The 24,317-nt window shown below is 43.4% G+C and overlaps 1 protein-coding gene across 4 annotated transcripts in view; it reads left to right on the top strand.

Annotated features, from left to right (window-relative positions):
* The window catches only part of asic1b (acid-sensing (proton-gated) ion channel 1b), a 438,689-nt gene that overhangs the window by 377,497 nt on the left and 36,875 nt on the right, over window positions 1–24,317 (top strand). For all 4 annotated transcript variants that reach the window (XM_052474068.1, XM_052474067.1, XM_052474065.1 and 1 more), the window contains one exon: window positions 9,478–9,605. In XM_052474068.1, the coding sequence (XP_052330028.1) occupies window positions 9,478–9,605 (128 nt within the window). The remainder of the gene's footprint in view (window positions 1–9,477; window positions 9,606–24,317) is intronic.

The raw sequence follows: 24,317 nt of genomic DNA on the forward strand, positions 1-24,317 counted from the left end.
GGTGCCAACCCAGACAGGATGACCACAACAGTGAATCAACCCACTCAGATGACGCACCCCCTGCAGGGACGGCATGAGAGAGCCCCAGTAAGCCAGTGACTCAGCCCCTGTAATAGGGTTAGAGGCAGAGAATCCCAGTGGAAAGAGGGGAACCGGCCAGGCAGAGACAGCAAGGGCGGTTCGTTGCTCCAGAGCCTTTCCGTTCACCTTCCCACTCCTGGGCCAGACTACACTCAATCATATGACCCACTGAAGAGATGAGTCTTCAGTAAAGACTTAAAGGTTGAGACCGAGTTTGCGTCTCTGACATGGGTAGGCAGACCGTTCCAGCTCGATAGGAGAAAGCCCTGCCTCCAGCTGTTTGCTTAGAAATTCTAGGGACAATTAGGAGGCCTGCGTCTTGTGACCGTAGCGTACGTGTAGGTATGTACGGCAGGACCAAATCAGAGAGATAGGTAGGAGCAAGCCCATGTAATGCTTTGTAGGTTAGCAGTAAAACCTTGAAATCAGCCCTTGCTTTGACAGGAAGCCAGTGTCGAGAGGCTAGCACTGGAGTTATATGATCAATTTTTTTGGTTCTAGTCAGGATTCTAGCAGCCGTATTTAGCACTAACTGAAGTTTATTTAGTGCTTTATCCGGGTAGCCGGAAAGTAGAGCATTGCAGTAGTCTAACCTAGAAGTGACAAAAGCATGGATACATTTTTCTGCATCATTTTTGGACAGAAAGTTTCTGATTTTTGCAATATTACGTAGATGGAAAAAAGCTGTCCTCGAAATGGTCTTGATATGTTCTTCAAAAGAGAGATCAGGGTCCAGAGTAACGCCGAGGTCCTTCACAGTTTTATTTGAGACGACTGTACAACCATTAAGATTAATTGTCAGATTCAACAGAAGATCTCTTTGTTTCTTGGGACCTAGAACAAGCATCTCTGTTTTGTCCGAGTTTAATAGTAGAAAGTTTGCAGCCATCCACTTCCTTATGTCTGAAACACATGCTTCTAGCGAGGGCAATTTTGGGGCTTCACCATGTTTCATTGAAATGTACAGCTGTGTGTCATCCGCATAGCAGTGAAAGTTAACATTATGTTTTCGAATAACATCCCCTAAGAGGTAAAATGTATAGTGAAAACAATAGTGGTCCTAAAACAGAACCTTGAGGAACACCGAAATTTACAGTTGATTTGTCAGAGGACAAACCATTCACAGAGACAAACTGATATCTTTATAGATAAGATCTAAACCAGGCCAGAACATGTCCGTGTAGACCAATTTGGGTTTCCAATCTCTCCAAAAGAATGTGGTGATCGATGGTATCAAAAGCAGCACTAAGGTCTAGGAGCACGAGGACAGATGTAGAGCCTCGGTCCGATGCCATTAAAATGTCATTTACCACCTTCACAAGTGCCGTCTCAGTGCTATGATGGGGTCTAAAACCAGACTGAAGCATTTCGTATACATTGTTTGTCTTCAGGAAGGCAGTGAGTTGCTGCGCAACAGCCTTCTCTAAAATTTTTGAGAGGAATGGAAGATTCGATATAGGCCGATAGTTTTTTATATTTTCTGGGTCAAGGTTTGGCTTTTTCAAGAGAGGCTTTATTACTGCCACTTTTAGTGAGGTTGGTACACATCCAGTGGATAGAGAGCCGTTTATTATGTTCAACATAGGAGGGCCAAGCACAGGACACAGCTCTTTCAGTAGTTTAGTTGGAATAGGGTCCAGTATGCAGCTTGAAGGTTTAGAGGCCATGATTATTTTCATGATTGTGTCAAGAGATATAGTACTAAAACACTTGAGCGTCTCTCTTGATCCTAGATCCTGGCAGAGTTGTGCAGACTCGGGACAACTGAGGTTTGGAGGAATACGCAGGTTTAAAGAGGCGTCCGTAATTTGCTTTCTAATAATCATAATCTTTTCCTCAAAGAAGTTCATGAATTTATCACTGCTAAAGTGAAAGTCATCCTCTCTTGGGGAATGCTGCTTTTTAGTTAGCTTTGCGACAGTATCAAAAAGGAATTTCGGATTGTTCTTATTTTCCTCAATTAAGTTAGAAAAATAGGATGATCGAGCAGCAGTAAGGGCTCTTCGGTACTGCACGGTACCGTCTTTCCAAGCTAGTCGGAAGACTTCCAGTTTGGTGTGGCGCCATTTCCGTTCCAATTTTCTGGAAGCTTGCTTCAGAGCTCGGGTATTTTCTGTGTACCAGGGAGCTAGTTTCTTATGAGAAATGTTTTTAGTTTTTAGGGGTGCAACTGCATCTAGGGTATTGCGCAAGGTTAAATCGAGATCCTCAGTTAGGTGGTTAACTGATTTTTGTCCTCTGGCTTCCTTGGGTAGGCAGAGGGAGTCTGGAAGGGCATCAAGGAATCTTTGTCTGTCTGTGTCTGTGAATTTATAGCACGACTTTTGATGGTCCTTGGTTGGGGTCTGAGCAGATTATTTGTTGCAATTGCAAACGTAATAAAATGGTGGTCCGATAGTCCAGGATTATGAGGAAAAACATTAAGATCCACAACATTTATTCCATGGGACAAAACTAGGTCCAGAGTATGACTGTGACAGTGAGTGGGTCCAGAGACATGTTGGACAAAACTCACTGAGTCGATCATGGCTCCGAAAGACTTTTGGAGTGGGTCTGTGGACTTTTCCATGTGAATATTAAAGTCACCAAAGATTAGAATATTATCTGCTATGACTACAAGGTCCGATAGGAATTCAGGGAACTCAGTGAGAAACGCTGTATATGGCCCAGGAGGCCTGTAAACAGTAGCTATAAAAAGCGATTGAGTCGGCTGCATAGATTTCATGACTAGAAGCTCAAAAGACGAAAACGTCATTTAAAAAAAATTCATTGTAAATTGAAATTTGCTATCGTAAATGTTAGCAACACCTCCGCCTTTGCGGGATGCACGGGGGATATGGTCACTAGTGTAGCCAGGAGGTGAGGCCTCATTTAAAACAGTAAATTCATCAGGCTTAAGCCATGTTTCAGTCAGGCCAATCACATCAAGATTATGATCAGTGATTAGTTCATTGACTATAATTGCCTTTGAAGTAAGGGATCTAACATGAAGTAGCCCTATTTTGAGATGTGAGGTATCATGATCTCTTTCAGTAATGACAGGAATGGAGGTGGTCTTTATCCTAGTGAGATTGCTAAGGCGAACACCGCCATGTTTAGTTTTGCCCAACCTAGGTCGAGGCACAGACACGGTCTCAATGGTGATAGCTGAGCTGACTACACTGACTGTGCTAGTGGCAGACTCCACTATGCTGGCAGGCTGGCTAACAGCCTGCTGCCTGGCCTGCACCCTATTTCATTGTGGAGCTAGAGGAGTTAGAGCCCTGTCTATGTTGGTAGATAAGATGAGAGCACCCCTCCAGCTAGGATGGAGTCCGTCACTCCTCAGCAGGTCAGGTTTGGTCCTGTTTGTGGCGAGTCCCAGAAAGAGGGCCAGTTATCTACAAATTCTATCTTTTGGGAGGGGCAGAAAACAGTTTTCAACCAGCGATTGAGTTGTGAGACTCTGCTGTAGAGCTCATCACTCCCCCTAACTGGGAGGGGGCCAGAGACAATTACTCGATGCCGACACATCTTTCTAGCTGATATGCACGCAGAAGCTATGTTGCGCTTGGTGATCTCTGACTGTTTCATCCTAACATCGTTGGTGCCAACGTGGATAGCAATATCTCTATACTCTCTACACTCGCCAGTTTTAGCTTTAGCCAGCACCATCTTCAGATTAGCCTTAACGTCGGTAGCCCTGCCCCCTGGTAAACAGTGTATGATCGCTGGATGATTCGTTTTAAGTCTAATACTGCGGGTAAAGGAGTCGCCAATGACTAGAGTTTTCAATTTGTCAGAGCTAATGGTGGGAAGCTTCGGCGTCTCAGACCCCGTAACGGGAGGAGTTGAGACCAGAGAAGACTCGGCCTCTGACTCCGACCCGCTGCTTAATGGGGAAAACCGGTTGAAAGTTTCTGTCGGCTGAATGAGCGACACCAGTTGAGCTTTCCTACAGCATTTCCTTCCAGAAACCGTGAGAAAGTTGTCCGGCTGCGGGGACTGTGCCAGGGGACTTATACTACTATCTGTACTTACTGGTGGCACAGACGCTGTTTCATCCTTTCCTACACTGAAATGACCCTTGCCTAACGATTGCGTCTGAAGCTGGGCTTGTAAGCACAGCTATCCTCGCCGTAAGGCGAGTACAGCGACTACAATTAGAAGGCATCATGTTAATGTTACTACTTAGCTTCGGCTGTTGGAGGTCCTGACGAATCGTGTCCAGATAAAGCGTCCGGAGTGAAAAAGTTGAGGAAAAAAATAAATAAATATATGAAAAATAAATAAATATATGAACAGTAATTAAAAAGTGAAAACCGTAAAGTTGTCAGGTAGCAAAATAGGTTGGCAACAAAACGCACAGCAACTCGAAAACAAGCCTGCAAGTTGTGACCGGAAATTACATTGTCTCCTTCAATCCGTGCAATGGCTACTGCTATAGGTTTCAGGAGTTTCAGGCTGCTTACCACTCTCTCCCAAAATACAACATCCAGAAAGATCCTCTTGATGGGGCTGTCCACATCGGCAGACTGTGATAAGGCCATTTCTTGGAGTGATTCCTTCCCCTCCAGGAGACTGTCAAACATGATGACAACACCACCCCAACGGGTGTTGCTGGGCAGCTTCAATGTGGTGCTCTTATTCTTCTCACTTTGCTTGGTGAGGTAGATTGTTGCTTTAACTCAATGATCCTTCACATACCTAACAATTTCCTTTGTACTCTTGTAGAGTATATCCATTGTTTTCAGTACCATGATGTCCTTGAAGAGCTAATTGCATGAGCAGCACAGCCAATGGGTGTGATGTGAGGGTAGGACTCCTCCACTTTAGACCAAGCAGCCTTCATGTTTGCAGCATTGTCTGTCACCAGTGCAAATACCTTATGTGGTCCAAGGTCATTGATGACTGCCTTCAGCTCATCTGCAATGTAGAGACCGGTGTGTCTGTTGTGCCTTGTGTCTGTGCTCTTGTAGAATACTGGTTGAGGGGTGGAGATGATGTAGTTCATTAGTCCTTGCCCACGAACATTCGACCACCCATCAGAGATGATTGCAATACAGCCTCCTTTCTCTATGATTTGCTTGACCTCCACTTAAACTCTGTTGAACTCTGCATCCAGAAAATGAGTAGATAAGCATTTCTTCGTCAATTCTTCATTCGTATTCCAATATTGAGGCCAATATGCTATTTTTAACAACGTAGCGGTGACAGATCGCAGTGAAAGGAGGAACCTAGGTTCTGAGGTGCCCTGCTCAAGGCCCTGGAATGTTCCCTTGGCAATCACTAAAATATCTCTGTATCCCTTCTCAAGAAGAGCAGTGACTTACTGGTAAAATATATCTGATACCTTCTGCTTTTATTATAATTGTTTTTTTTTACCCCAATATCGTGGTATCCAATTGGTAGTTAGTCTTGTCCCATTGCTGCAACTCCCGTATGGACTCAGGAGACGCGAAGGTTGAGAGCCATGCATCCTCCAAAACACGACCCAACCAAGCTGCACTGCTTCTTTGCACAATCGCTGAACCCGGAAGCCAGCCACCAATGTGTCGGAGGAAGCACCGTACACCTGACCCCTGGCCCGCCACTGGAGTCGCTAGAGTGTGATGGGACAAGGACATCCCTGCCAGCCAAACCCACCAGAAACAATTGTCAAGTAAAAGATACAGTATACGTCAGTGGTTCTGCAATAAGTAGGGAAGAGAGCTGCAGTAAGAAATGATCAAGTGAATCAGCCCCTATGGATTTATGATCTGTAGCAAAGCACTTAGTCCATCATAAATATCAAATGGTTGAAATGAAAATAAAGTCTGTGACTCTATTCGTGCATCACTGGGCTCCCGAGTGGCACAGTGGTCTAAGACACTACATCTCAGTGCTAAAGGTATCACTACAGACATCCCTGGTTTGAATCCAGGCTGTATCACAACCAGCTGTGATTGGGAGTCCCATAGTGTGGTGCACAATTGGCCCAGCGTTGTAAGGGTCATTGTAAATAAGAATTTGTTCTTAACTGACCAGTTAACTAAAGGTACAGCGCTGCTAGCTGTGCCACTAGAGATCCTGGTTTGAGTCTTGGGCACAATTGGGCACAATGCACGCTGACAAGGTCGCCAGGTGTACGGTGTTTTCTCTGACACATTGGCTTCCAGGTTAAGCAAGCAGTGTGTCAAGAAGCAGTGCTGCTTGGCTGGGTTGGATTTCGGACGCACGGCTCTCAACCTTCGCCTCTCCCAAGTCCGTACGGGTGTTGCAGCGATGAGACTGTAACTTCCAATTGGATACCACGAAATTAGGGAGAAAAAGGGGATAGAAAATAGAAAATACAATCTGTTTTGAGGTGACTAGATGACTCCCTCTATTGGAATGAGAGGAATTTTAAGACAATAATTTTAAACGGGTTGCCAGCTGAAGCAAAATTGTTGTTAAAAACAACACGATTTTCAGTTTTGTCTAGTATGGGATCAGAGGCTATCAGAACCTGCTGGGGCAATGGGGCAATGGGGGGGTGGAGTTTTGTTTCAAAGATTTTACCACTTTCTGAAATTCTGGAATTTGGCAAGAAATATGTTGATTGAACTTTTCTAACCAGAGATGGACATCTATTTCTCAAATGTCTGAAGGACTGCAACTCTATCAGATCTAAAAACAGTATAACCAGTTGGATGGGGGTAGAGGATGGATAGGGGATGGATAGGGGATGGGGTTACAGGATGGATAGGGGATGGATAGGGGATGGGGTTACAGGATGGATAGGGGATGGATAGAGGATGGGGTTAGAGCATGGATAGGGGATGGGGTTAAGGGATGGGGTTAGAGGATGGATAGGGAATGGATAGAGGATGGATAGGGGATGGGGTTAGAGGATGGATAGAGGATGGGGTTAGAGGATGGATAGGGGATGGGGTTAGAGGATGGATGGGGGATGGGGTTAGAGGATGGATGGGGATGGATCGGGATGGGGTTAGAGGATGCATAGTGGATGGGGTTACAGGATGGATAGGGATGGATAGGGGATGGATAGGGGATGGATAGGGGATGGGGTTAGACGATGGATAGGGGATGGGGTTAGAGGATGGATAGGGGATGGATAGGGGATGGGGTTAGAGAATGGATATGAGATGGGTTAGAGGATGGATAGGGGATGGGGTTAGAGGGTGGATAGTGGATGGGGTTAGAGGATGGATAGAGGATGGGGTTAGAGGATGGATAGGGGATGGGGTTAGGGGATGGGGTTAGAGGATGGATAGGGGATGGGGTTGGAGGATGGATAGGGGATGGGGTTAGAGGATGGATAGGGAATGGGGTTAGAGGATGGATAGGGAATGGGGTTAGAGGATGGATAGGGGATGGGGTTAGAGGATGGATAGGGAATGGGGTTAGAGGATGGATAGGGGATGGGGTTAGAGGATGGATCGTGGATGGGGTTAGAGGATGGATAGGGGATGGGGTTAGAGGATGGATAGGGAATGGGGTTAGAGGATGGATAGGGGATGGGGTTAGAGGATGGATCGTGGATGGGGTTAGAGGATGGATAGGGGATGGATAGGGAATGGGGTTAGAGGATGGATCGTGGATGGGGTTAGAGGATGGATAGGGATGGATAGGGGATGGGGTTAGAGGATGGATAGGGAATGGGGTTAGAGGATGGATAGGGGATGGGGTTAGGGGATGGATAGGGGATGGGGTTGGAGGATGGATAGGGATGGATAGGGAATGGGGTTAGAGGATGGATCGTGGATGGGGTTAGAGGATGGATAGGGGATGGATAGGGAATGGGGTTAGAGGATGGATCGGGGATGGGGTTAGAGGATGGATAGGGGATGGATAGGGAATGGGGTTAGAGGATGGATAGGGAATGGGGTTAGAGGATGGATAGGGAATGGGGTTAGAGGATGGATAGGGGATGGGGTTGGAGGATGGATAGGGGATGGGGTTAGAGGATGGATAGGGAATGGGGTTAGAGGATGGATAGGGGATGGGGTTAGAGGATGGATAGGGAATGGGGTTAGAGGATGGATAGGGGATGGGGTTAGAGGATGGATCGTGGATGGGGTTAGAGGATGGATAGGGAATGGGGTTAGAGGATGGATAGGGGATGGGGTTAGAGGATGGATCGTGGATGGGGTTAGAGGATGGATAGGGGATGGGGTTAGAGGATGGATAGGGAATGGGGTTAGAGGATGGATAGGGGATGGGGTTAGAGGATGGATCGTGGATGGGGTTAGAGGATGGATAGGGGATGGGGTTAGAGGATGAATAGGAAATGGGGTTAGAGGATGGATAGGGGATGGGGTTAGAGGATGGATCGTGGATGGGGTTAGAGGATGGATAGGGGATGGATAGGGAATGGGGTTAGAGGATGGATCGTGGATGGGGTTAGAGGATGGATAGGGAATGGGGTTAGAGGATGGATAGGGGATGGGGTTAGAGGATGGATCGTGGATGGGGTTAGAGGATGGATAGGGGATGGGGTTAGAGGATGGATAGGGAATGGGGTTAGAGGATGGATAGGGGATGGGGTTAGAGGATGGATCGTGGATGGGGTTAGAGGATGGATAGGGATGGGGTTAGAGGATGGATAGGGAATGGGGTTAGAGGATGGATAGGGGATGGGGTTAGAGGATGGATCGTGGATGGGGTTAGAGGATGGATAGGGATGGATAGGGAATGGGGTTAGAGGATGGATCGTGGATGGGGTTAGAGGATGGATAGGGGATGGATAGGGGATGGGGTTAGAGGATGGATAGGGAATGGGGTTAGAGGATGGATAGGGGATGGGGTTAGGGGATGGGGTTAGAGGATGGATAGTGGATGGGGTTAGAGGATGGATAGGGAATGGGGTTAGAGGATGGATAGGGGATGGGGTTAGAGGATGGATCGTGGATGGGGTTAGAGGATGGATAGGGGATGGATAGGGAATGGGGTTAGAGGATGGATAGGGGATGGGGTTAGAGGATGGATAGGGGATGGGGTTAGAGGATGGATAGGGAATGGGGTTAGAGGATGGATAGGGGATGGGGTTAGAGGATGGATCGTGGATGGGGTTAGAGGATGGATAGGGGATGGATAGGGAATGGGGTTAGAGGATGGATAGGGGATGGGGTTAGAGGATGGATAGGGAATGGGGTTAGAGGATGGATAGGGGACGGATAGGAGATGGGATTAGAGGATGGTTAGGGGATGGGATTAGAGGATGGATACGGGATGGATAGAGGATGAGGTTTGGGATAGGATAGGGTGTAGGCTACTCCATTGCAGTTGGAACATCAATGATATAAATCATTGTGACATTCATCTGTTCTTCTGATTACTAATTGTGATAAGATGTTCTTTTTTTTCAGACTGGGTAACACCTGGCGCTTCATTTTTTTGGATGCATGTTTCTTGTCTTTCCCTTCCTCTCTCCAGATGAGACATCATTTGAGGCAGGCATCAAGGTCCAGATCCACACTCAGGACGAGCCACCCTTCATTGACCAGCTGGGCTTTGGAGTGGCCCCAGGCTTCCAAACCTTCGTATCCTGTCAGGAACAACGGGTAGGCTGTCACTCAATCAATTCATCAATCAATTAAGACTGCCATTAGTGGCTCTTACCAATTTGGGCTTGCTACAGGGAAGGAGGGCACAACATTGTTCAAAACAAATTATGATTGTCTCGGTTATTGTTGTTGTCGATAAGTGGTAGGTTGATTTGTTGTTCATGATTCCTGATGATGTCATCCTGCAACCAATAAAGGGGCTGAAATATGTAAGTGTATTTTCAGCTACTCAACCAGCATGCACCATTTCATTGTATTTATTTCTGAAGGCCGTGTTCTTGTTGAAAGCAGGATGAGGTAATTCTGAAACCTAGTCAGTCAGTCAGTTTCACCTTAAACAGACTGACCTCTCCACTGTCATTTCTTTTTCCTGTTACATTATGGGAATCTCATCAGTGGCTTGGTGGAAATCCACACTTTTTCAATCAGTGCTCCCATGCCCTCTTTGTCTCTCTGGGAGAGAAGAGAACCCACCTCTGAATAATTCCATATGATATATACCCATCAGGGGTTGGAACCTTCATTATTATTATCTTAATTGTTTCATTCTGAACTGAAACACTTTTTTTGTACCCTTCCGAGTGAAAAGAAGGAAGCCTGTACAGAATACAAATATTCCAAAACATGCATCCTGTTTGCAATAAGGCACTAAAGTAAAACTGCTAAAAAATTGTTGAAGAAATGTATTTTATGTCCTGAATACAACGCATTATGTTTGGGGAAAATCTAACACAGCACATCACTGAGTACCACTTTTCATATTTTCAAGCATGGTGGTGGCTGCATCATGTTATGGGTATGCTAGTCCTAGGCAAGGACTATGGCTTTTTAGTATAAAAATAAGTGGAATAGAGTAAAACCTGGTTCAGAATGCTTTCCAACAAGCACTGGGAGACAAATTCACCTTTCAGAAGTACAATTATGCCAAATCCACATTGGCGTAGCCTGGTTACAGTTTTGACTTAAATCGGCTTGAAAATCTCTGGCAAGACTTGAAATTGGCTGTCTAGCAATGATCAACAACCAACCGACTGACTGACCAACCAACCAACCAGAGCTTGAAGAATAATAATACATATTGTCCAATCCAGGTGTGCAAAGCTCTTAGAGACTTACCCAGAAAGACTCACAATTGTGTGATGCAAAAATTCTAGCTAAATGCTTGGTGCATAGAATTAAAAAGGTTTTGTCAGATAATATTCATCCTAATCAGACAGGTTTTTTACATGGACGATACATTGGCGATAATATAAGACAAGTACTGGAAAAAATAGAATACTATGAAATATCGGGAAAACCAAGCCTGGTTTTCATAGCTGACTTTGAAAAGGCTTTTGATGAAGTACGACTGAAGTTTATTTATAAATGCCTGGAATATTTCAATTTTGGAGAATCTCTTATAAAATGGGTTAAAGTTATGTATAGTAACCCTAGGTGTAAAATAGTAAATAATGGCTACATCTCAGAAAGTTTTAAACTGTCAAGAGGAGTAAAAACAATGTTGTCCACTATCGTCATATCTATGTATTATTGCCATTGAAATGTTAACTGTTAAATTAGATCCAACAATAATATTAAGGGATTATAAATCCAGGGATAAAAAACAAAGGTGTCGTTGTACGCTGATGATTCATGTTTTCTTTTAAAACCACAATCCACAGCCTCATATAGGATCTAGAATCTAGAAACGTTTTCTAACCTCTCAGAATTAAAACCAAATTATGATAAGTATTGAATCACTAAAAAATGCAACTTTTACATTACGGTGTAGTTGACCAATAAAATGGTCTGACAGGGATGTGGACATACTCAGTATGCATATCCAGAAAGAAAGAAATTATCTCACTCCAATTAATTTTAATAGAAAGTTGGCAAATATCGATAAGATCTTGCTACCATGAAAAGGAAAGTACCTGTCTATTTGTGGAAAAATCACCCTGATGAACTCTTTAGTCATAGCACAGTTGACCTATTTGCTTATGGTTTTGCCTACACCTAGTGACCTGCTTTTTAAATTATATGAACAAAAAATATTCCATTTGATTTGGAATGACAAACCCGACAAATGTAAAAGGGCCTATTTACTGTATATAATTAATATGAATTCAGGGGACAGAAATGATTAAATATTAAAGCATTAGACCTCTCACTAAAGCATCAGTCATACAAATCAGTCATTTAAGTTAGACTTAAATCCTGAATGGTTCTCTTGTAAATGAGTAAGAATGTCTCATCCCATGTTCAAGAAGGGCCTTTTTCCGTTTATTCTCATTCCATCTGCTCACTTTCGGTTATTTGGAATCAAAATATTGTTCTTTTTTAAACAAGTCTTAGAAAGTTGGTTGCAGTTTAATTTCAGTTTAATCCACCTGAAAAGACAGAACAAATAATACAACAAATACTGTGGTTAAACTCAAATATACTAATTGATTAAAAAAAACTAAAAAAAGGTATAATCTTTGTAAATTATATCATAATTAGGCCTGGTGGAGTTATGTCACACATGCAGCTAACACAGACATATTGAAATGTCTGCTCTACCCATAATTAAAACCAACTAATTGCAGTATTACCACAAAAATTGAGGAGGCAAGTGGAAGGGGAAAAAGTAAGGAACTTGTTTGTCAGCCTTGCATTAAAGATCAACAATGGTTAAAGAAAATTGTGATGAATAAAAAATATATACCAGTTTATTTTAGCACAAAAAAATTGACAGCTGTGCCATATAAATTGCCAAATAGTTGGGAAGATATTTTCTATGTACCGATTCCATGGCACATGGTTTATGAATTGACATGCAAAAGGACGCCGGATTCAAAACTTAACATTTTTCAATTCATATCTTTTCGAGTACAGTCTTGTATTAATGTATTATTATTACCTCATCAGTTCTCATTACTGAACGTCGCAAACTCTTTGGATATCAGCACGAACCCTAGCTTCCATAATGAATCAGCGATATACAAATTGGCGGAATTCTTTATTTACTAACTAACTAATCAAATCACATAATTACATAAACAAGCAATATAGTTTTTGGGTAATAACACAATGCATTGATAAGTCCCTAGTGGGCTAAACCGGTATGACAGCTCAGTAGACAATGGAAAGGGGTGGGGACAGATAAAAAGCGGGAAAGGCTAAATGGATTCACGACACACAGTTGATAATTATATTAATTGAAATGCTAATCCTTTGCACATGAACGGCCGCTCATTTGAAAATAATTGCAATGTATAAATTGACTCCCTTATGTCGTTGTTGTCTTCTCTTTTGGGCTCGCTGGTCCATCTGCTGGAGAGTCAGTTCATCAGAGAGTCTCTGGTTAACTTCCCCAGAAGTCACAATGTCTCCTCTGTTAGAATCGCCAGTCCATCTGCTGGAGAGTCAGTTCATCAGAGAGTCTCTGGTTAACTTCCCCAGAAGTCACAATGTCTCCTCTGTTAGAATCGCCAGTCCATCTGCTGGAGAGTCAGTTCATCAGAGAGTCTCTGGTTAACTTCCCCAGAAGTCACAATGTCTCCTCTGTTAGAATCGCCGGTCCATCTGCTGGAGAGTCAGTTCATCAGAGAGTCTCTGGTTAACTTCCCCAGAAGTCACAATGTCTCCTCTGTTAGAATCGCCAGTCCATCTGCTGGAGAGTCAGTTCATCAGAGAGTCTCTGGTTAACTTCCCCAGAAGTCACAATGTCTCCTCTGTTAGAATCGCCAGTCCATCTGCTGGAGAGTCAGTTCATCAGAGAGTCTCTGGGTAACTTCCCCAGAAGTCACAATGTCTCCTCTGTTAGAATCGCCGGTCCATCTGCTGGAGAGTCAGTTCATCAGAGAGTCTCTGGGTAACTTCCCCAGAAGTCACAATGTCTCCTCTGTTAGAATCGCCGGTCCATCTGCTGGAGAGTCAGTTCATCAGAGAGTCTCTGGGTAACTTCCCCAGAAGTCACAATGTCTCCTCTGTTAGAATCGCCAGTCCATCTGCTGGAGAGTCAGTTCATTAGAGAGTCTCTGGGTAACTTCCCCAGAAGTCACAATGTCTCCTCTGTTAGAATCGCCAGTCCATCTGCTGGAGAGTCAGTTCATCAGAGAGTCTCTGGTTAAGCTATGGGTTCCCCTACAGGAACTCCACCCCGTTCAGCTGAAACGGTGGCGCAGGGAATGCAAAACAATTCTTAGAAATATTTAACCTCCACACATTAACAAGTCCAATACCTCAAATGAAAGATAAACACCTTGTTCATCTACCCAGCGTGTCAGATTTTTAAAATGTTTTACGGCGAAAACACAGCATATATATATGTTAGACCACCACCAAAACAAAGAAAAAACGTAGCCATTTTCTCCAGCAAAATATAAATTGACAAAAGCAGGATTTAAAAAATATATAATTCACTAACCTCTTGAAAATCTTCATCAGATGACAGTCATATGACATGTTACACAGTACATTTATGTTTTGTTCGATAATATGCATTTTATATCCATAAATCTCGGTTTACATTGATGCCATGTTCAGAGAATTCTCCAAAATATCCGGAGGAATTATAGAAAGCAACGCCAGATAACAGAAATACTCATCATAAACTTTGACTAAAGATACATGTTCTACATATAATTAAAAAGATACACTGGTTCTCAATGCAACCGCTGTGTCACATTTTTTTTTTTTACGTTACGGAAAAAGCCTAACATTGCAATAATCTGAGACGGCGCTCAGACGTAACAATATTTCTCCGCTATGTTGGAGTCAACAGAAATACAAAATTACAACATAAATATCCCCTTACCTTTGATGATCTTCCATCAGAATGTAGTGCAAGGAGTCCTAGTTCAACAATAAATCGTTTTGATTCATAATGTTCAATTCTAGTGTCCAAGTAGCAGCATTTGCCACCACTTTCAACTCAAATGCCCAAAAAATGACTTCTGGTCCAGGATAACTTTGCATCAAAACTTCCAAATTACATATTACAGGTCGACGAAACTGGTCAAACTAAGTGTAGAATCAATCTTCAGGATGTTATAATCATACAGATCGAATAGCATTCCAACCGGACCATTCATGTTCATTTGGGGCTGATTGGAACAGCCGAAGCACTCGAACGCAAACGCGCCTCAAGCATCATGGAAATCTTTTGCGACACTTACTACTTTCCTTCCCATTAGGTCCACGTTCACAGCAAATGCTCCATTACACTTTCTACTTAATGAGGACATCTAGTGGAAGACATAGGAAGTGTTTCCAGATCCATAACTTGTTGGGAAGGGAGGGGGCGATGACGTCAAAGTTGCCCCAACTTTCAGGATTTCAAAACTAGTTTGGAAGATTGCCTGCCCTGTGAGTTCTGTTATACTCACAGACATAATTCGAACGGTTTTAGAAACTTCAGAGTGTTTTCTATCCAATATGAATAATACTATGCATATATTAGTAATTTAGGACAGATTTTGATGCAGTTCACTATGGGCACACAATTCATCCAAAGGGGAAATACTTCCCCCTATCTCTAACAGGTTTTAACTTCCCCAGAAGTCACAATGTCTTTCGTAGTTGTCGCTTTCTCAGCGGCTATGGATAGTGTAAGGTTGTAATGGATACGTCAGGTGTACAGATGGCCGTTGCATAGAATAGATGCTTCCGCAGTTGTCAGTATTCTCGTACTAGACTTATGTCATTTCCAGCTGCAGACTAGTAATTCTATGTCTAGGATTTGCTCTCATTCTGTAGTGATCGATAGTCTCAGAGTTGAACCATTTCCAGCCGTGTAGCCAACGTTACACGCTGTATGATCTTAACCATTTCACATGTAGCGTCAGCTGCATGTTCTCTAGTCTAATGGCCTATAGAGTTGTAATTCTTAACCATTTCACATGTAGCATCAGCTGCATGTTTTCTAGTCTAATGGCCTATAGAGTTGTAGTTCTTAACCATTTCACATGTAGCGTCAGCTGCATGTTTTGTAGTCTAATGGCCTATAGAGTTGTAGTTCTTAACCATTTCACATGTAGCATCAGCTGCATGTTCTCTAGTCTAATGGCCTATATATAGAGTTGTAGTTCTTAACCATTTCACATGTCAGCTGCATGTTCTCTAGTCTAATGGCCTATAGAGTTGTAGTTCTTAACCATTTCACATGTCGCATCAGCTGCATGTTTTCTAGTCTAATGGCCTATAGAGTTGTAGTTCTTAACCATTTCACATGTAGCGTCAGCTGCATGTTCTCTAGTCTAATGGCCTATAGAGTTGTAGTTCTTAACCATTTCACATGTAGCATCAGCTGCATGTTCTCTAGTCTAATGGTCTATAGAGTTGTAGTTCTTAACCATTTCACATGTAGCATCAGCTGCATGTTCTCTAGTCTAATGGCATATAGAGTTGTAGTTCTTAACCATTTCACATGTAGCATCAGCTGCATGTTCTCTAGTCTAATGGCCTATATAGTTGTAGTTCTTAACCATTTCACATGTAGCGTCAGCTGCATGTTCTCTAGTCTAATGGCCTATAGAGTTGTAGTTCTTAACCATTTCACATGTAGCGTCAGCTGCATGTTCTCTAGTCTAATGGCCTATAGAGTTGTAGTTCTTAACCATTTCACATGTAGCGTCAGCTGCATGTTCTCTAGTCTAATGGCCTATAGAGTTGTAGTTCTTAACCATTTCACATGTAGCGTCAGCTGCATGTTCTCTAGTCTAATGGCCTATAGAGTTGTAGTTCTTAACCATTTCACATGTAGCATCAGCTGCATGTTCTCTAGTCTAATGGCCTATAGAGTTGTAGTTCTTAACCATTTCACATGTAGCGTCAGCTGCATGTTCTCTAGTCTAATGGTCTATAGAGTTGTAGTTCTTAACCATTTCACATGTAGCGTGAGCTGCATGTTCTCTAGTCTAATGGTCTATAGAGTTGTAGTTCTTAACCATTTCACATGTAGCATCAGCTGCATGTTCTCTAGTCTAATGGTCTATAGAATTGTATCCATTACAACATGGGGACTCTGTCCCGGCGTTCTCTGTACATTTTGTATGAAGTAGTTTTATACTCTGTGGAAAAAAGTGAGATTCCATGACGCCTGATGTAATGTCTGGCCTCACAGGGCGTGGCCACTGACTAGTTAAAACTTTACATCTTAGTATCTCATTTAGAAGTATCTTGTTTAGCATCTCATTTAGAAGGCCAACATCACATTACATCTTCTCACAAATAGTTTCATATTTACTAATTCATTTTATCGAACATCTACTGTAGACCTGACAGCTGGGAAATTGACATTTTAAGAGATACAGTAATGTGTGTTTCCTGTCCTTCATGAGATCACTAAATGAAACACACTCGACATGACTGTCCCTTACGTGTCCATGGACCACTCCCACATTCTCAAAAATATAAATATTGTTTAATTCTCCCATTTTGGGGATTAGGAGTTTTGGCAAGAGAAGCTCTTTGTTCTCCATAGACTTTCTCCCTCAATACTGCATGGCAATTTTTACCAGGTATTTATGACCGTTGTAAAACCTGATATGGGAGAGAGAGTGAGAGAGAAAGGGGGGAGCCACGATATACACCCAAAAAGGGCCACGTCGTGACAACAATACCAACTTTACCCGGAAGCCACCTGCACCAATGTGTTGGAGGAAACACCGAGTATCTGGCGGCCGTGTCAGCGTGCACTGCACCCAGCCCGCCACCGGAGTCTCTAGTGCGTGATGGGACAAGGACATTAGGAGGCGCGCACACCACCCACCGCTTCCTAGTATATTACTGATTAATGTTCAGTCTCTGGATAATAAAGTTGACTAACTCAGGGCGAGGGTTTCTACCTAGAGAGAGAGACATCAGGGATTGTAATATACTCTGTTTCACGGAAACATGGCTCTCTCGGGATATACTGTCTGAGTCGATCCAACCAGTTGGGTTCTCAGTTAAGTTCACGGACAGGAATAAATATCTCTCTGGGAAGAAGAAGAGCGGGGTGTATGTTTCATGATTAACGACTCGTGGTGTCATTCTGATAACATATAGGAACTCAAGTCCTTTTGTTCACCCGACCTAGAATACCTCACAATCAAATGCCGACCGTATTATATCCCAAGATAATTTTCTTCAGTTAAAGTCACGGCCGTGTATATCCCCCCTGAAGCCGATACCACAACATTCCTCAAAGAACTTCACTGGACTTTATGCAACCTAGATATCCTGAGGCTGCATTCATTGTAGCTGGTGATTTTCACAAAGCAAATTTGAGGAAAAGGCTGCCAAAGTTCTATCAACATATTGACTGTAGTACTTGCCCAGAACATTTCCTGTAGCAGCAGCTACTCTTCCTGGGGATTATTATGGATCCACAATAGTTCCTGCCAAGGCAGCATCTCCTCTTCCTGGGGATTATTATGGATCCACAATAGTTCCTGCCAAGGCAGCAGCTACTCTTCCTGGGGATTATTATGGATCCACAATAGTTCCTGCCAAGGCAGCAGCTACTCTTCCTGGGGATTATTATGGATCCACAATAGTTCCTGCCAAGGCAGCATCTCCTCTTCCTGGGGATTATTATGGATCCACAATAGTTCCTGCCAAGGCAGCATCTCCTCTTCCTGGGGATTATTATGGATCCACAATAGTTCCTGCCAAGGCAGCAGCTACTCTTCCTGGGTTTTATTATGGATCCACAATAGTTCCTGCCAAGGCAGCAGCTACTCTTCCTGGGTTTTATTATGGATCGACAATAGTTCCTGCCAAGGCAGCAGCTACTCTTCCTGGGGATTATTATGGATCCACAATAGTTCCTGCCAAGGCAGCATCTCCTCTTCCTGGGGATTATTATGGATCCACAATAGTTCCTGCCAAGGCAGCATCTCCTCTTCCTGGGGATTATTATGGATCCACAATAGTTCCTGCCAAGGCAGCAGCTACTCTTCCTGGGTTTTATTATGGATCCACAATAGTTCCTGCCAAGGCAGCAGCTACTCTTCCTGGGTTTTATTATGGATCCACAATAGTTCCTGCCAAGGCAGCATCTCCTCTTCCTGGGGATTATTATGGATCCACAATAGTTCCTGCCAAGGCAGCAGCTAATCTTCCTGGGGATTATTATGGATCCACAATAGTTCCTGCCAAGGCAGCAGCTACTCTTCCTGGGGATTATTATGGATCCACAATAGTTCCTGCCAAGGCAGCAGCTAATCTTCCTGGGGATTATTATGGATCCACAATAGTTCCTGCCAAGGCAGCAGCTACTCTTCCTGGGTTTTATTATGGATCCACAATAGTTCCTGCCAAGGCAGCATCTCCTCTTCCTGGGGATTATTATGGATCCACAATAGTTCCTGCCAAGGCAGCAGCTACTCTTCCTGGGGATTATTATGGATCCACAATAGTTCCTGCCAAGGCAGCAGCTACTCTTCCTGGGGTCCAGCAAAAATAACACATTAAGGCACATCCCACACAACAACAAAAAACAGTACACCATAAAACATCATTACACAACTACATACGTATCTACAACACAAAATACAACAATATTACAATGTACGTGTGTGTATATCGTGTGTGTGTGTGTGTGTGTGTGTGTGTGTGTGTGTGTGTGTGTGTGTGTGTGTGTGTGTGTGTGTGTGTGTGTGTGTGTGTGTGTGTGTGTGTGTGTGTGTGTGTGTGTGTGTGTGTGTGTGTGTGTGTGTGTGTGTGTGTGTGTGTGTGTGTGTGTGTGTGTGTGTGTGTGTGTGTTTGTGTGTGTGTGTGTGTGTGTGTGTGTGTGAATGCGCACATTTGTTTATATTATCAATCCTGCCATGGCCACTTATGTCTTGGTGTGTGTGTCCGGTGAATGAGTGAGAAAGAGAGACAGACAGACAGACAGAGAGAGAGAGAGAGAGAGAGAGAGAGAGAGAGAGAGAGAGAGAGAGAGAGAGAGAGAGAGAGAGAGAGAGAGAGAGAGAGAGAGAGAGAGAGAGAGAGAGAGAGAGAGAGAAAGGAGAAATAGAGAGAAAGAGGAGATAGCGAGGTAGGCATCCCGTGGTCTGCAGCCACAACACCATCAGCATACATAATCCCACCGCAGCCTGATTAGACCTGTAGTGAACACACACCAAAGCACACACTGACATCGACACACACACACACACAAACACACACTAACACTCCCAGCATTAGAGAGAAGTTCTGTCCCAGCTTTCATTAATCTAATGCAATAAAGTCACTTTCAACCCTTTTGTTCCAAAGCTCTCCATTAGCGTGAAACTGTTTTGGTGCAAATATATAAATGAAAGGTCCGATGCAGTCCTTTTTATCCTCATATCAAACCATTTCTAGGTAACAATTAAGTACCTTACTGTGATTTTTCAATTAAATTGTCAAAATAGAAACAAAAATAGCTTCTAAGCAGAGAGCAATTTCTCAAGGAAGAATTTTGCTAGGACTGTCTGAGTGGTCAGAGTGGGGAGGGGCAACCTGAAAATACTATGTTATTGGCAGAGGTTTGGAACTCTGTTTCTTATTGGTCTATTTACTGCCTGCTGATGTCAGGCCAAAACTCCAACCCACCAAAACAGGCAGAAATTTCAGGCGTTTTTTTTAAAAACAGCTCTTACACTAAATGGACATCATCATCAATTTCACAGTGTTATTCCAAACTCATACTGTGGAAATATATGTATACAGTCCATTTGGAAAGGAGTCGGACCCTAGACTTTTTCTAAATTTTGTTACAGTCTTATTCTAAAATGGATTAAATCATTTAAAATCTACACACAATACCCCATGATGACAAAGCGAAAACAGGTTTTTCAACATTTTTGCAAATGTATAAAAAATAGAAAACAGAAATGTTCAGAGTCTTTGCTATGAGACTAGAAATTGAGCTCAGGTGCATCCTGTTTCCATTTATCATCCTTGAGATGCTTCTACAACTTGATCAGAGTCCACCTGTGGTAAATTCAATTGATTGGACATGGTTTGAAAAGGCACACGCCTGTCTATATAAGGCCCCACAGTTTACAGTGCATGTCGGAGCCAAAACCAAGCCATGAGATCGCAGAATTTGTCCATAGAGCTCTGAGACAGGATGGTAACCTGAGGCACAGTTCTGGGGAAGGGTACCAAAACATTTCTGCAGCATTGAATGTCCCCAAGAACACAGTGGCCTCCATCATTCTTAAATGGAAGAAGTTTGGAACCACCAAGACTCTTCCTAGAGCTGGCTGACCAACCAAACTGAGAAATCAGGGAGAAGGGCCTTGGACAGGAAGGTGACCAAGAACCCGATGGTCACTCTGACAGAGCTAAAGAGTTCCTCTGTGGAGATGGGAGAACCTTCCAGAAGGACAACCATCTCCGCAGCACTCCACCAATTAGGCCTTTATGGTAGAGTGGCCAGATGGACGCTGGTCCTCAGTAAAAGGCACATGACAGCCTGCTTAGAGTTTGCCAAAAGGCACCTAATTGACTCGCAGAGTCAAGAATCTCTGCTCTGATGAAACCTAGATTGAAGTCTTTGGCCTGAATGCCAAGCGTCGCATCTGGAGGAAACCTGGCACCATCCCTGGCGGCAGGGACTTGGAGACCAGTCAGGATCAAGGGAAAGATTAACGGAGCAAAGTACAGAGATCCTTGATGAAAACCTGCTCCAGAGCGCTCAGAACCTCAGACTGGGGCAAAGGTTCACCTTCCAACAGGACAATGACCCTAAGCACACAGCCAAGACAACGCAGGAGTGGCTTCGGGACAAGTCTCTGAATGTTCTTGAGTAGCCCAGCCAGAGCCCAGACTGGAACCCGATCTAACCTCTCTGGAGAGACCTGACAATAGCTGTGCAGCGACACACCCCATCCAACCTGACAGAGCTTAAGAGGATCTGCAGAGAATCATGGGTGAAACTCCCCAAATACACGTGTGCCAAGCTTGTAGTGTCATACCCAAGAAGACTTGAGGCTGTAATCGCTGCCAAAGGTGCTTCAACAATGTACTGAGTAAAGGGTCTGAATACTTATGTAAATGTAAAAAGAAATCTAAAAACCTGTTTTTGCTTTGTCATTATGGGTTATTGTGATGTCATTATGGGGTATTGTGATGTCATTATGTGGTATTGTGATGTCAATATGGGGTATTTTGATGTCATTATAGGGTATTGTGATGTCATTATGGGGTATTGTGTGTGTAGATTGAAAAGGGGAAAACGATTTCATACATTTTAGAATAAGGTTGTAACGTAATAAAATGTGGAAAAAGTCAAGGGCTCTGAATACATTCCGAATGCACTGTAAAACGCAGGAAGATCAAGTGTTTGACTGCACTAGGCCTTTAAGATGAGGATTTTTTTACATTGGCACTCTGCATCACTCCGTCAAGGGAAATATAGTATTCTTTCTGAAAAAGATATGTCCCGAGTGGCGCAGCGGTCTAAGGCACAGCATCTCAGTGCTAGAGGTGTCACTACAGACCCTGGTTCAATTCCAGGCTCTATCACAACCGGCCGTGATTAGGAGTCCCATAGGATGGTGCCCAGTGTTGTTAAGGTTTGGTTGGGGTAGGCGGTCATTGCAAATGAGAATTTGGTTTTTCCTGGTTAAATGAAATCATTTTTTATATATATTTCAGGATGTTGTGATATCCCTGGAAATAATCAGAATTCATGTAAACATTATCGTTTTGAAAACATAGCATGTCCAAACAAAGTGGTCTCTTGGCACAATTTATCCTGGGTTGAGTTGAGCTATGGGATTAAGCCGTCTACAGATTTCTACACTGAATGAAATATTTCCACTACCTTTTTCAAACAATGTCTATCTTTATTTCCCAAACACAATTCAATACAATCACAACCACTTTTTGTCCTTTAATCATTATAAGCATCTTTTAACACAGGTTTAACCGCCTAACAAACAATTTGTACTTTAAAAAAAACAATTTTAACATAGGCCAGGCCCTGTTGTTACCTCAAATCCCACTTTTACTCCAGGCTAGCCTGGGATATAAGTCTGGCATGAGTGAGATCAGAATTTCACTTCAATTTGCTCAACTTGCCATTGGCTCAATCATTGGCTCAACTTACACCATGGCCATTGGCTCAATCATTGGCTCAACTTACACCATGGCCATTGGCTCAATCATTGGCTCAACTTACACCATGGCCATTGGCTCAATCATTGGCTCAACTTACACCATGGCCATTGGCTCAATCATTGGCTCAACTTACACCATGGCCATTGGCTCAATCATTGGCTCAACTTACACCATGGCCATTGGCTCAATCATTGGCTCAACTTACACCATGGCCATTGGCTCAATCATTGGCTCAACTTACACCATGGCCATTGGCTCAATCATTGGCTCAACTTACACAATGGCCATTGGCTCAATCATTGGCTCAACTTACACCATGGCCATTGGCTCAATCATTGGCTCAACTTACACCATGGCCATTGGCTCAATCATTGGCTCAACTTACACCATGGCCATTCGCTCAATCATTGGCTCAACTTACACCATGGCCATTGGCTCAATTTCTAACATTTTGACAATATTAGCCCTCACAGCTACAAGGATGTACTTCCATGCTAGTTGTAGGACTTCATATTGAAAATGATAGAGGCCTGATGTATAGAACTATCTTAAAATGATCTCATTTGGTTTAGATAGCAGCACCTTGAAACCTCTAACACAATAAATTCATGTGACTTGGTGAAAGTCTGTTTTTTTGGACCTAACTTGATTTTTCCATGGGGTTTCTTCTTCACAGACTCCATGACATTATGACCTCTTCCTAAATATTTGGTCAAATGATACATTTTGTAACAAGGCTTGCTCAATTTACACTTTTTGCTAAACTTACCCCACTATCCCCTACTCTACTTCTAATGAAGATAATCTAGAATGCTCTCTACCATTTATGAAAGAGAATCTTTCAGAGCTCTCCTCAGCTCTCTTTCCCTGTCTTTCCTCACACTCAATTCAATTCAATTCAATTCAAGGGCTTTATTGGCATGGGAAACATGTGTTAACATTGCCAAAGCAAGTGAGGTAGATAATATATAAAGTGAATATATAAAGTGAAATAAACAATAAAAAATGTACAGTAAACACTCTCTCTCTCCCACTTACTCACACGTACACACACACACACACACACACACACACACACACACACACACACACACACACACACACACACACACACACACACACACACACACACACACACACACACAGACACACAGACACACAGATAGGCTAAAGCCTATAAAAGAGTTACTCACTTCAGCCTCAGCGAATTAGCCAGTAACTTTCAACTCGAGGAACTCTGGTTCAAAACTAAGCAACACAACCCCATTTGTTTCTCTTTCTACTGAGATTGAACGGTTTCTGTTAAAAAGCCTAAAGCCTTTAGGGCCTCCCGGGTGGCGCAGTGCTCTAAGGCACTGCATCGCAGTGCTAGCTGTGCCACCAGAGACTCAGCCCAGGCTCTGTCGCAGCCGTCCGCGACCGGGAGGTCCATGGGGTGACGCACAATTGGCCTAGCGTTGGTCCTGGTTAGGGAGGGCTTAGCCGGTAGGGATATCCTTGTCTGATCACGCACTAGTGACTCCTGTGGCGGGCCGGCGCATTGCAAGCTGACCAGGTCTCTAGGTACACGGTGTTTCCTCAGACACATTGGTGCGGCTGGCTTCCGGGTTGGATGCACGCAGTTTTAAGAAACAGTACGGCTTGGTTGGGTTGTGTTTCGGA

This window comes from Oncorhynchus keta, chromosome 21 (genome assembly GCF_023373465.1).
Source record: "Oncorhynchus keta strain PuntledgeMale-10-30-2019 chromosome 21, Oket_V2, whole genome shotgun sequence".
NCBI lineage: Eukaryota > Metazoa > Chordata > Actinopteri > Salmoniformes > Salmonidae > Oncorhynchus > Oncorhynchus keta.